This window comes from Bombina bombina, chromosome 11 (genome assembly GCF_027579735.1).
Source record: "Bombina bombina isolate aBomBom1 chromosome 11, aBomBom1.pri, whole genome shotgun sequence".
NCBI lineage: Eukaryota > Metazoa > Chordata > Amphibia > Anura > Bombinatoridae > Bombina > Bombina bombina.
Genome location: NC_069509.1, coordinates 57,820,307 through 57,834,012, shown reverse-complemented (window position 1 = coordinate 57,834,012; position 13,706 = coordinate 57,820,307). Strand labels below are relative to the sequence as shown.

At 37.4% G+C, this 13,706-nt stretch overlaps 1 protein-coding gene across 2 annotated transcripts in view; it reads left to right on the top strand.

Moving 5' to 3' along the window:
• MLST8 (MTOR associated protein, LST8 homolog) overlaps positions 1-13,706 on the top strand; it is a 35,556-nt gene that overhangs the window by 3,819 nt on the left and 18,031 nt on the right. For both annotated transcript variants that reach the window (XM_053695216.1, XM_053695215.1), the window contains exons 3-5: positions 4,064-4,115; positions 6,821-6,983; positions 9,085-9,160. In XM_053695216.1, coding sequence (XP_053551191.1) covers positions 4,064-4,115; positions 6,821-6,983; positions 9,085-9,160 — 291 coding nt within the window. The remainder of the gene's footprint in view (positions 1-4,063; positions 4,116-6,820; positions 6,984-9,084; positions 9,161-13,706) is intronic.

The following is a 13,706-nucleotide window of genomic DNA, read 5'->3' as shown; positions in this document are numbered from 1 at the left end:
TCCCTTTAAGGGATTATAAACCCAAAATTGGAATTCACATGAATGCATTTCTGTTTTGAAAAGGGACATTTCTTTCATGTAATTGGTAAGAGTATGTGAGCTAGTGACGTATGGGATATACAATCCTACCAGGAGGGGCAAAGTTTCCCAAACCTCAGAATGCCTATAAATACACCCCTCATCACACCCGCAAATCAGTTTTACAAACTTTGCCTCCTATGTAGGTGGTGAAGTAAGTTTGTGCTTGATTTTTATGATTTCTTCTATGATAAGCGCTTCTAAGCATTCTGAAGCCCAATTCCTCTCAGAATACAGTGTTTGTCAGAGGGATCTTTGTTGATGACGCAAGTTCGTCATTTCCTGCGTCTTAATTGACACAAGGTTGTTTGGCGCAAAATTGTGTCTGTTATGACGCAAGTTGCGTCACTTCCGGATGTTTGTTGGCGCCAAACATTTTTTAATACTTCCTTTTGCGTTGTGCGTCATACTTGGTGCCAAAACATTTGGTTTTATTTTACCCCACTTCCTTAATGCTCCTTGCCTTCTTTATGCTCAGAGGGCTATTTGCTTTTTTGCCTATTTTAGCATTTGCATTTTTTTCCCCATTCCTGAAACTGCTATATGAGGAAATAGGATATTTTTGTTTAAATGTTATTTTTTCTTTTACATTTTACAAGATGTCTCAATCTGATCCTATCTCAGAAGCTGCTGTAGGAACCATTCTGCCTGAACACAGTTCTACCAAAGCTAAGTGTATCTGTTGTAAGCTAGCAGAGATTATATCTCCGGCTGTAGTATGTAACAGTTGTCATGATAAGCTTTTGCATGCCGAAAATGTTTCTATTAGTACTAGTACAGTATCTGTTGTTCCTTCAACATCTAATGTACATGATATCCCTGTTGATATGAAAACTTATTGCTGATGCAATCCAGAAGGCTGTCTGCTATTCCACCTTCTAATAAACGTTCTCCGCATTCAGCATTGCACCAGCAGCTCTTGTGAACTGCTGGTGCAACGCCTCCTCCTGCAGATTTGCGGCCGCTAGCAGGGGTTGTCAATCAACCCGATTGTATTCAGAGCAGGCGGACAGGTTATGGAGCAGCGGTCTTTAGACCGCTGCTTCATAACTGGTGTTTCTGGCTCGCCAGAAACACCGGCCTTCAAGCTCCATACGGAGCGCATTCTTTGGATATTAAACTACTTTCTTGGAAAGTGTTGTTCCTTTTGGCTATCTCTTCAGCTAGAAGAGTTTCTGAATTGTCTGCTCTCTCTTGTGAGTCTCCTTTTCTGATTTTCCATTAGGATAAAGCTGTTTTACGGACTTCGTTTAAATTTCTTCCTAAGGTTGTGAGTTCGAACAACATTAGTAGGGAAATTGTTGTTCCTTCTTTGTGTCCTAATCCTAACAATACTCTTGAAAGATCTTTATATTCTTTGGATGTTGTAAGAGCTTTGAAATATTATGTCAAAGCTACTAAAGATTTCAGAAAGACTTCTAGTCTATTTGTTGTTTTTTCTGGTCCTAGGAAAGGTCAGAAAGCTTCTGCCATTTCTTTGGCATCTTTGTTAAATCTTTTGATTCACAAGGATTATTTGGAGGCGGGATAGTCTCCGCCTCAGATAATTACAGCTCATTCTACTAGATCATTCGCCACTGCTTGGGCTTTTAAGAAAGAAGCTTTGGTTGATCAGATTTGCAAAGCAGCAACTTGGTCTTCTTTGCATACATTTACTAAATTTTACCATTTTGATGTATTTTTGCTTCTTCTGAAGCAGTATTTGGTAGAAAAGAACTTCAGGCAGCTGTCTCAGTTTGATTCTTCTGCTTATGATTTAAGTTTTTTTCTTGACATTTATAAGAAAGACTTATCTTTTTGTATGGATTTAATTTTTCAGCGGAAATAGCTGTTTTTATTTTAACCCTCCCTTTCTAGTGACTCTTCTGTGGACTTCCACATCTTGGGTATTTCTATCCCATACGTCACTAGCTCATGGACCCTTGCCAATTACATGAAAGAAAACATAATTTATGTAAGAACTTACCTGATAAATTAATTTCTTTCATATTGGCAAGAGTCCATGAGGCCCACCCTTTTTATGGTGGTTATGTTTTGATTTTTTTTAAAAGCACAATTATATTTCCAGTTCCTCTTTTTGTATGCTTTTTTACTCCTTATTTTATCACTTCACTACTTGGCTATTCGTTAAATTGAGTTGTGGGTTTGGTGGGAGGTGTATTTATAGGCATTTTGAGGATTGGGAAACTTTGCCCCTCCTGGTAGGATTGTATATCCCATACGTCACTAGCTCATGGACTCTTGCCAATATGAAAGAAATTAATTTATCAGGTAAGTTCTTACATAAATTATGCTTTTTGCAATATACATATATTAGCAGAAATGCTTAAATTAAAAGTTATGACTGTTTCAGTAAGATCTTTTGCTGTGATTGGAGAACAGTTAGATTTTTTTCATTATTTAAAACAAAAAGGCCCTCTATACATTTTGATAATTTTTTGCACAGAATATTTTTTTAAAGGACCAGTCAACACATTAGATTTGCATAAACAACAAATGTAAGATAACAAGTCAATGCAATAGCACTTAGTCTGAACTTCAAATGAGTAGTAGATTTTTTATAACAAATTTCAAAGTTATGTATATTTCCACTCCCCCTGTACCATGTGATAGGGGGAGTGGAAAGGGGCGACTGAAGGGGCGGGCATTACACACTCCGCTGAGTGTGTAATGATACATATGGGCAAGCGGATCAATAGATCCGCTGCCCGTGTGTAGCGGAGGCGGGCGGACAGCTTCGCGAGTTAAGAAGCTGTCCGCCCGCCTCTTAGTACATGGAGGCCATAGTCTGTGAATTCTTGCACATGCTCAGTAGGATCTGGTGACTCAAAAATTGTAAATATAAAAGACTGTGCACATTTTTTTTAATGGAAGTAAATTGGAAAGTTGTTTAAAATTACATGCTGTATCTGAATCATGAAAATTTAATTTAACCTGAGTGTCCCTTTAAGTAATTAAAGGGATTATAAACTCCAAATTGGAATTCACGTGAATGCATTTCTGTTTTGAAAAGGGACATCTTTGCAATATACCTATATTAGCAGAAATGCTTAAAGTAAGATATTTTGCTGTGATTGGAGAACAAGGAGTGTGGGAATTAATTTGGGCAGCAGTTTGGAGGATAGCTTGCAGAGAAGTGGGTGAGATAGGTGCCAGTTTTGACTAATTTTATATGAGTTTGTATGAGTTATGTTGTTGCATTATACTGAGAGGTTTTCATAAATAAAGCTAATGAGATTGGGTGAAATTGCATTGTGTATTAATATGTTGACCAATCAGATGATAACAATCAGTTTTTCAGAAAAACTATGATGGAGTCTGTGTATCGGTGACATAGAAGTCCACGTTACTTAAAGGGACAGTCTAGTCAAAATTAAACTTTCATGATTCAGATAGGGCATGTTATTTTAAACAACTTTTCAATTTACTTTTATCATCAAATGTACTTTGTTTTCTTGGTATTCTTTTTTGAAAGTTAAATCTAGGTAGGCTCATGCTAATTTCTAAGCCATTGAAGGCAGCATCTGAATGCATGTTGACAGTTTTTCACAGCTAGAGGGCATTAGTTCATGTGTACCATATAGATAACCTTGAGCTCACAGATGTGGATTTACCTAAGAGTCAGCACAGTCTGTCAAAAGAACTAAAATAAAGGGCAGTCTGCAAAGGCTTAGATACAAGGTAATCACAGAGGTAGAAAGTATATTATTATAACCGTGTTGGTTATACAGAAGTGAGGAATGGGTAATAAAGGGATTATCTATCTTTTTAAACAATAAAAATACTGGAGCAGACTGTCCCTTTAAGAGACACAAAAATATGCCTATCAAAAATAATAGTTCAGCTACTTTGTTCCCCCCTCTATCATTTCTCCAAATCCACATACATTTGTTTTATTTATTGGGGGTATCTTTAGGAAACTATACTGCTGTACAATACGTGTATCCTTGTAACTGGCCTATTGTACCTTAACTGGGCTATTTAGCAAGTAAATGCGCTTGAGGTAACCCCAGATCGAAGCATGATCGCGGCTGCAGGTGAGCTGATAAACACACATATATATATATATATATATACTGTTTAGGGTGTTAAGCTCTGTTATGCACTGAAAACACCAATTTAATTTTTTTGTAGACCCTTTTCAGCTAATGATAGTGTGATAATTAAAGGAGCAGAAGAGGGTTTTTTTGGCATTTTAAAATGTTAATTTATTTTTGTGAAATACATATTCTTTTAATTAAAGGGACACGAAAGTCCAAATGTTTCAGATAGAGTATGCACTATAGGGAGATAGCTGGTGATTGGTGGCTAGACACATTGTATCTTGTCATTGGCTCAGCAGATGTGTTCCGCTAGCTCCTAGTAATTCTGTTCTGGAACTGATGCTAAACTATGTACAGGTAGCCCTCAGTTTACGCCAGGGTTAGGTTCCGGGAGGAATGGTTGTAAATCGAAACCGTTGTAAATTGAAACCCAGTTTATAATGTAAGTCAATGGGAAGTGAGGGAGTTAGGTTCCAGGCCCTCTCAAAATTGTCATAAGTAACACCTAATGCATTATTTTTAAAGCTTTGAAATGAAGACTTTAAATGCTAAACAGCATTATAAACCTAATATAGATTGTATCATCAAAATGAACAAAAACATTTGCTAACAGCACCTAATAAAATAATCACACAACAGACTGCATCATCATCAAACTAAGTTTAATAAAAAAAAACGTTTTTTTACTTTACTTCTGCAATCATTTCTCTGCATTGTTAGCATGTTAGATAATCATTGGGTCTGCGCCTATTCTATGCATTTCAATCTGCAGTGATTAATAAGCAGTTAGGCACCCTCACCTGAAGCTGCTGGACAGGAAGATAATAGGGAAGTGCCTGCTAAATGTTGCTCGATAGATCTGGTCTGATCTGTGTACACAGATCAATTTAAGGCTGCTGTTGCATAACTTTGCTGCAAAACAAGCGGACAGCTCCACCTACTGGCTATTTTAATTAGTGCATTGCTTTCCAAAAGCTTTTCAATAGCAGTCACAAAAAGGTTGTTATTCTGAAACGGCGCAAAATTGAACCGGCGTCAACCGAGGGCCACCTGTACTTCATTCCTTTGCAGGGATTAAACAGACAGTTATATAAAACAGTAGTACAATAATAAAATATCCTAACATATAAAAAAAAAAATCTTGCCACTGACCATCAATAAAGCAGTGGGAGTTCTGCTTAGCAACCATTAAGCATTTACTCCTTAAGGACCAGTTATAGAATATTTACACTTCCTGTTAAATTGAAGGTAAACGTTGGTGAATGAAAGCCTGGTTTTTAAAAATACTATTAAAAACAGGGGCACTTTCATTCATCAAAGTTTAGAAAGCAGCTGTTTTGTTTAAAAACTTACCTATGTTTTTTTCCCAGCCAGAGCAGCTTCCCCCACCCGGAGATCCTCTCTTCACACGTCAGCAATGACTAATCCAGCTTCCTCCAATCACAGCTTTCCCCCCAGGGGAATCATTGCCTGAGGCCATTCCGTAATTGGAGGAAGCCGGATTAGTCATTGCTGACGTGTGAAGAGAGGAAGCTGCTCTGGCTGTGAAAAGCAGAAAGGTAATCTTAAACAAAACGGCTGCTTTCTAAACTTTGATGAATGAAAGTGCCCCTGTTTTTAATAGTATTTTTAAAAAACGGGCTTTTATTCATCAAATTTTACTTTCACTTTAACTTAACTTTTTTCATGCAAAAACAAAAAAACATTTTAAATATGTTTAAATTGTGCTCTTTCATATTCCTGATAGGTGTTTTTTTTACAGCTTATTATCCCTTTAAACGCCCTTCAGAAAGTATTACAAGCTTCCTTTTATTATCCTATTAAATTACAAACCTAAGTAAATATGCCAGGGCAGGCTGAGAAACGTGTTGCACGTTTGCTTTTATTTTAACACAGATTTAATAAAGGATATATAACTTTTAAGAAGTTGTGCACGACTCCTGGTGTTTGCCCACCAATTTGAAGAGAAGGAGGCGAGATACCGGAGCTCAGTCAGATAGTGACTGTAAATACCGAACACATTCTAAAGTTGTTTTCTGGATTCATCTACTATGTGTTTAACTTTAGCAGAATTACACTATGTGCAGCCTCCTTTTTCCTGTTTGTTACAGATTCTAATAGGACTGCCTATAGCCAAACTGTGTAATTGATGGGAAATTAGAACTCTCTTGCCCACAGAAGACTCAAAAGAGGACTTATTGGACATTATTGAGGATTTGACTGCAGTTGCAAAATAGCTCTTATTAGATTATATTTAATTTGTGAATATTAGGTTAGTTGAGCATTCCCTCTAAGTATCCACCTAGGGGGTTTATTATTTTTTACTAGATATGTGCATTTGGAGGTTTCAGATACCTCTGAATGTGGAAGAAGGTGACCGCTCATGCTTTTAGGCCATTTTCGGAGCTGAATTTATTCTTGTGAAACTGAAACACTCTGAGATCTGTGTAAATCCAGATCCTAGTTTGTTGCAGTCTCACAAGAATAAAGAATTTCTCACAAGAATTTGACTCAAATAGCCGTACGGCACAAGCATCCGCGTTCTTACACATTTGGAGGTATCCAAAACCTCAGAATGCACATATCTAATTTTTACAATGTTGTTTACTTGTACAAGGCTGCAAGTGCACATAAAGCGCTGCTCCGTATGGTGTTTTGTGTGTTAAGTTCATGTGTGTAATCTGTTAAATTCCTTGCAGGCTATCAGCACATCCGTATGTACGATCTAAATTCCAACAACCCCAACCCTGTTATTAATTATGATGGCGTAAGCAAAAACATCACCTCCGTGGGATTTCATGAGGATGGGCGCTGGATGTATACAGGCGGTGAGGACTGCATGGCTAGGATATGGGATCTCAGGTAACCAGTCCCAGCTGAAAATAATTTGTACCACCTAATAAAAGCTATATACTTTTACTCTAACGCTTACAAATTTGTCAATAAGCTTACAATTTTCGGCAGATGGTTTTAATATTTATTTTTTTCCTTACTGGCCAATATACCATACATATTAACTGAAGATTAATTCCATTCCTATCTTAAATGTCATGCATGTACTCTGAGGTAGGAGAATCTATTGCTACTTCGGAAATAGACTAATACACTCGGCTTTAAAAAATGTTTGTGCAACTACTGAATATTTATATGGTGTAAGGCAGTGCTCAACAAATCTGTTTAAAAATTAGGAGCCAGACATATTTTTAGGAGCCAGACAGAGGTAATTGCATATAGATATATGGAGAATAATTCAACAAGTTAGGAGCCAGGGATAAAATTCTAGGAGCCAGTGGCTCCCTGGCTACTGGGTTTGTCGAGCCCTGGTGTAAGGAGCATCCTCTGTGCCATGTCTTGCAATGAATATTATGTAGCTTTAAAGGGAGGTGAAAGTGAAAATTATGATTCAGACAGAGCATATGATTTAAAAAAAAAAAAAAAAAAAAAAAAAAAAGATTTCTAGCTTCTGTTATCAAATGTACCTCTTTTAACCTGCTTTCCTTTGTTGAATTGTAGCCCCTTTCCTTGAGAGTATACTAAGGTAGGCTCAGGAGCGTGCAAGTGTCTTAAACACTATATTCATGAAATTGTAACAAACGTTGTAGACACAGCTTCCACATACTTTAGTACTCAATACACATGCATACTCCTGACCTCAGTATGCACCATTCAAGTAAATTGAAAAGTTTTTTTTTAATAAAGTGAATGCACTACCTAAATCATGATATTTTAATGTGAACTTCCATGTCCATGGTTTGTGACTGCTCATAATCCATAATGATTAATGTTTGTAATGGTTGAACTTATGGCTAACGTAATATTAAAGCAACTCTGTACATTTATATGAGCAATAGATCACAACAGGGTAAGTGTTTCACGAATCCTGTATAAAATATATGAATGTACGAGATCCAATATTATAATCCAGTTTTATTATTTTGACTAAAAGTTAAAGGGACAGTCTACACCCGAATTTTTATTGTTTTAAGAGATAGATAATCCCTTTATTATCCATTCCATAGTTTTGCATAACCAGCACAGTTATATTTATATACTTTATACCTCTGTGATTACCTTGTATCTAAGCCTCTGCAGACTGCCCCCTTATTTCAGTTCTTTTGGCAGACTTGCATTTTAGCCAATCAGTGCTGACTCCTAGGTAACTCCACGTGCATGAGCACAGTGTTATCTATATGGCAAACCTGAACTAACACCCTCTAGTGGTGAAAAACGGTCAAAATGCATTCAGATAAGAGGTGGCCTTCAAGGTCTAAGAAATTAGCATATGAACCTCTTAAGATTAGCTTTAAACTAAGAATACCAAGAGAACAAAGCAAAATTAGTGATAAAGGTAAATTGGAAAGTTGTTTTAAAGTTACATGCCCTATCTGTATCATGAACGTTTATTTTGGACTAGACTGCCCCTTTAAGTTTTAATCCCATAAGCTCTAAATATAGTTCTATATAAATATTCTTTTGCACCAGGAACGCTTACGTGCATTCTTTTTTTGGATCTTACGAACCATTGTGACTAAATGTTGCGTTAATGCATAGCAGCCATCCCTAATATCATAGAAACATATTCAAATATCTCAAATATTGTAGTGCACTTATGTGATGCCATTGTGTTTTTATTTCATCAAGTATGTGACTGATATCAAACGACTGAACAATATATAATGTGTACTAAGTGAATATGTTTTGCTAAAATTTTGATTTAAAGTAGCAGCAAAAACAATACCGTTTCAGAGTTTTAAAATCCTGGAGTAATACACCATGTGACCCCCTCTAAGTGATTAACTCCTGTCCCTTAAAGGAAATAATAGTGAAACGCACCAGTCTTTAGTTGTATTTAATTTGTCATGTTGCAGGAGAAATGTTTTTGAAAATAGTTATTTTTATTTCTGTTTACCGACCCCTCTATTTAAAATTTGGCTGTTTTTAATTTAGAGTCTTCTTGTTTCAGGTCCCGAAACCTCCAATGTCAGAGGATCTTCCAGGTGAATGCTCCGATCAATTGCGTCTTTCTACATCCTAATCAGGTAATCAGATCACTGCTAAATGTTGTGTCCTTGACAAAGAGCAGCAGGGGAATAAGGAACCGTGCGAGTCCTGCAGGAGTGTGCAGGTGCTCTGATCCATCGGTGTTCTGTTATCGTTTCTTTTAACTTGCATTAGAATATGTTAATAGTATCAGGCTTGTAGCTTGGCTCAGGTATTCTCTCATGTATCATTAACTGCTTGGTGCTACTTTCTTTCTAGGAGTATGGGCATATGATACTGTGTGTGTGTGTGTATATGGTGTGTATATGACCAGGTCTGAGGAAGGGAAATGTTTCCCCCGAAACGTTACACTAATAAATACACTGGATTAAAAGGATCAGCGAGTGCCGCATTTTTTACTAATATTTATTCAGACATGTTAAAAGGCATAACGTTTTGAAGCTATTCCAGCCCCTGTCAAATGCCAGAAAATGGTTCACAAGTGTGAACCTAAAAGCAGTTGCTTACACAGCCACAAAACCAGCTTTTTAAACCCTAAACTATCACAAACTCCGCCCGCGACGTCCCACCATGATGACATCATCTACCAGAGACGCATCACATGGGCTGCATGTGGAGAGAGTGGTCGTCATGGTAACAAATGAAACATCTCAGCTAGAGTATGTTGCCATAACACATAGTAACCATAGTCATTACTATCTTGCTATGCATATGTGTATGTGTGTGTGTGTATATATATATATACACATACACAAGCATGCTTTGCTTGAATCCTCTGCTGTAAGAGTCAGCAACAGTTATAAATGTGCTGTGATCAACCAATTGCTCTGTAGCAGGTTACATGGTAAGAACCCTCCATCAATTCACACTGTGCTCCCTGGTGAAATAAACAAAAACACAATTTCCAATTACATGGAATTTAGGCAAACTAAAAAGTATGTTTATGTTGCACGTTTGTAATATGTATAATAAAAAAAATGATTTGGGGTTAAATGTTCCTTTAACCCCTTAAGGACCAAGGCCATTTTTCAATTTCTTTCCCTGAAGGACCAGGGCTATTTTTAAATTTCTGCGGTGTTTGTGTTTAGCTGTAATTTTCCTCTTACTCATTTACTGTACCCATACATATTATATACAGTTTTTCTCGCCATTAAATGGACTTTCTAAAGATACCATTTTTTTCATCATATCTTATCATTTACTTTAAAAAAATTATAAAATATTAGGAAAAAATGGAAAAAAACACACTTTTTCTAACTTTGACCCCCACAATCTGTTACACATCTACAATCACCAAAAAACACCCATGCTAAATAGTTTCTAAATTTTGTCCTGAGTTTAGAAATACCCAATGTTTACATGTTCTTTGTTTTTTTTGCAAGTTATAGGGAAATAAATACAAGTAGCACTTTGCTATTTCCAAACCACTTTTTTTCAAAATTAGCGCTAGTTACATTGGAACACTGATATCTTTCAGGAATACCTGAATATCCCTTGACATGTATATATTTTTTTTTAGAAGACATCCCAAAGTATTGATCTAGGCCCATTTTGGTATATTTCATGCCACCATTTCACCACCAAATGCAATCAAATAAAAAAAATTGTTCACTTTTTCCCAAATATTATAACAAACTTTAGGTTTCTCACTGAAATTATTTACAAACAACTTGTGCAATTATGGCATAAATGGTTGTAAATGCTTCTCTGGGATCCCCTTTGTTCAGAAATAGCAGACATATATGACTTTGGCGTTGCTTTTTGGTAATTAGAAGGCCGCTAAATGCCACTGCGCATCACACGTGTATTATGCCCAGCAGTGAAGGGGTTAATTAGGGAGCATGTAGGGAGCGTCTAGGGTTAATTTTAGCTTTAGTGTAGTGTAGTAGACAACCCCAAGTATTGATCTAGGCCCATCTTGGTATATTTCATGCTACCATTTCACCGCTAAATGCGATCAAATAAAAAAAAACGTAAAATTTTTCACAATTTTAGGTTTCTCACTGAAATTATTTACAAACAACTTTTCAAAGTATGGCATAAATGATTGTAAATGCTTCTCTGGGATCCCCTTTGTTCAGAAATAGCAGACATATATGGCTTTGGTGTTGCTTTTTGGTAATTATAAGGCCGCTAAATGCTGCTGCGCATCACATGTGTATTATGGCTAGCAGTTAAGGGGTTAATTAGGGAGCTTGTAGGGAGCTTGCAGGGTTAATTTTAGCTTTAGTGTAGAGATCAGCCTCCCACCTGACACATCAGACCCCCTGATCCCTCCCAAACAGCTCCCTTCCCTCCCCCACCCCACAATTGTCCCCGCCATCTTAAGTACTGGCAGAAAGTCTGCCAGTACTAAAATAAAAGGTATATTTCAAATTTAAAAAAAAAATTGTATTGCATATTTACATATGCAGCTGTGTAGGACCCCCCCTTAGCCCCCAACCTCCCTGATCCCCCCCCCAAACAGCTCTCTAACCCTTCACCTCTACCTTACTGGGAGCCATCTTGGTTACTGGCAGCTGTCTGCCAGTACCCTGTTTTCAAATACAAATGTGTTTTTTTTTTTATTTTTTTAATTTTTTCTGTAGTGTAGCTTCCCCCCCCCCCCCCACAGACCAATTACCCACCCGCTCCCAGATCCCTTAGATTTACTTTTGTTGGGGATTTTATCCCCCCTTACTGCCACTCATATAGCATGTATTTGCTGTAGTGTAGCGGTTCCCACCCGCTCCCTCCCCGTGCACGCGCCCGCCCGCCACCCCCTGTGCACGCGCGCGCTCCCGTGCGCGCTCCCGACTATCCCGCCCCCCTCTCTCTTCAGTTTTTCATCGATGGCCGCCCACCCGCCTCCCACGGTCAGCTCCCACCCACCAACGATTGCGGCCATCAATGCCGGTGCAGAGAGGGCCACAGAGTGGCTCTCTCTGCATCGGATGGGGGAAAAAGGTTATTGCAGGATGCCTCGATATCGAGGCATCACTGCAATAACCGTAAAGCGGCTGGAAGCGATCAGGATCGCTTCCAGCCGCTTTAATCCCCAAAGTCGTACAGGGTACGTCGCTGGTCTTTAAAGACCAGGTTGTGTGCGACGTACCCTGTACGACTCGTGTCGTTAAGGGGTTAACAAAAGGGGGAAAAACTCAACAAATCAGTACTATAAATCAGTGATTTCTCAGTATACTGTCTTTTATTTATTAATGCAGAAATCCCATTAGCAATGTTTCTCTTACAACAATAGCCCTTCTTATTATTCCCTGAGGCTGCTGTGACATACAGTTGTGTAGCATATCCTGGTGTCTGCATACAGGGCAGGTGTTATCCTGTAACTAGCTGGCGTGACAGATAAGCTTGGCGGCACAATGCTACCTTGTTACACAGGCGACTTGCCTCGTACAAAGCACCATTGTTCCCTTCTTCAGATTCAGATCCTTGTAGTGTTGTGTTATTGTTCCTGTAATTCTCTCTGTAAACTTATTGGTAAAAAATATTAAGCTCTTTGTTTGAAAACCTGTGGCTTCAAAATCTGTGAGTTCTAGATGGGTTTCACTAAAAGTACACCGCTTCGAAAATAATAATGCAAGCATAGACTTTTGATGACAGATAAGAATAAAAAACATTTAACAAATTATGTAAAGGAATGCTAAACCCACATTTTAGAAGCAAAAATGGGCCGGCTCCTAAACTTTACATTTCTGCTTTTCAAATAAAGATAGCAAGAGAATGAATAAAACTTGATAATAGGAATAAATTAGAAAGTTGCTTAAAATTGCTGTTTATCTGAATCATGAAAGAAACAAAATTGGGTTTAGTGTCCTTTTAAACATAGGCTTTGTAGATTGTCATTGCCTTATGTATATCCTATAAACTTGTGTTTTTGTATTGTTACATTTTAATCTTATACAATTTTAGAAACCTGTTTTTATGACCCAATAAAATGTGCTTTTCTTCTTTGATGTCCTATAAAATACTGGAGTTTGGGAGGTTGGCAGTTCATTGAAAACAAGAAATTGCTGAATACATTTTATATACAGTATATGTATGTATGTGTGTGTATATATATACAGGGAGTGCAGAATTATTAGGCAAGTTGTATTTTTGAGGATTAATTTTATTATTGAACAACAACCATGTTTTCAATGAACCCAAAAAACTCATTAATATCAAAGCTGAATAGTTTTGGAAGTAGTTTTTAGTTTGTTTTTAGTTATAGCTATTTTAGGGGGATATCTGTGTGTGCAGGTGACTATTACTGTGCATAATTATTAGGCAACTTAACAAAAAACAAATATATACCCATTTCAATTATTTATTTTTACCAGTGAAACCAATATAACATCTCAACATTCACAACTATACATTTCTGACATTCAAAAACAAAACAAAAACAAATCAGTGACCAATATAGCCACCTTTCTTTGCAAGGACACTCAAAAGCCTGCCATCCATGGATTCTGTCAGTGTTTTGATCTGTTCACCATCAACATTGCGTGCAGCAGCAACCACAGCCTCCCAGACACTGTTCAGAGAGGTGTACTGTTTTCCCTCCTTGTAAATCTCACATTTGATGATGGACCACAGGTTCTC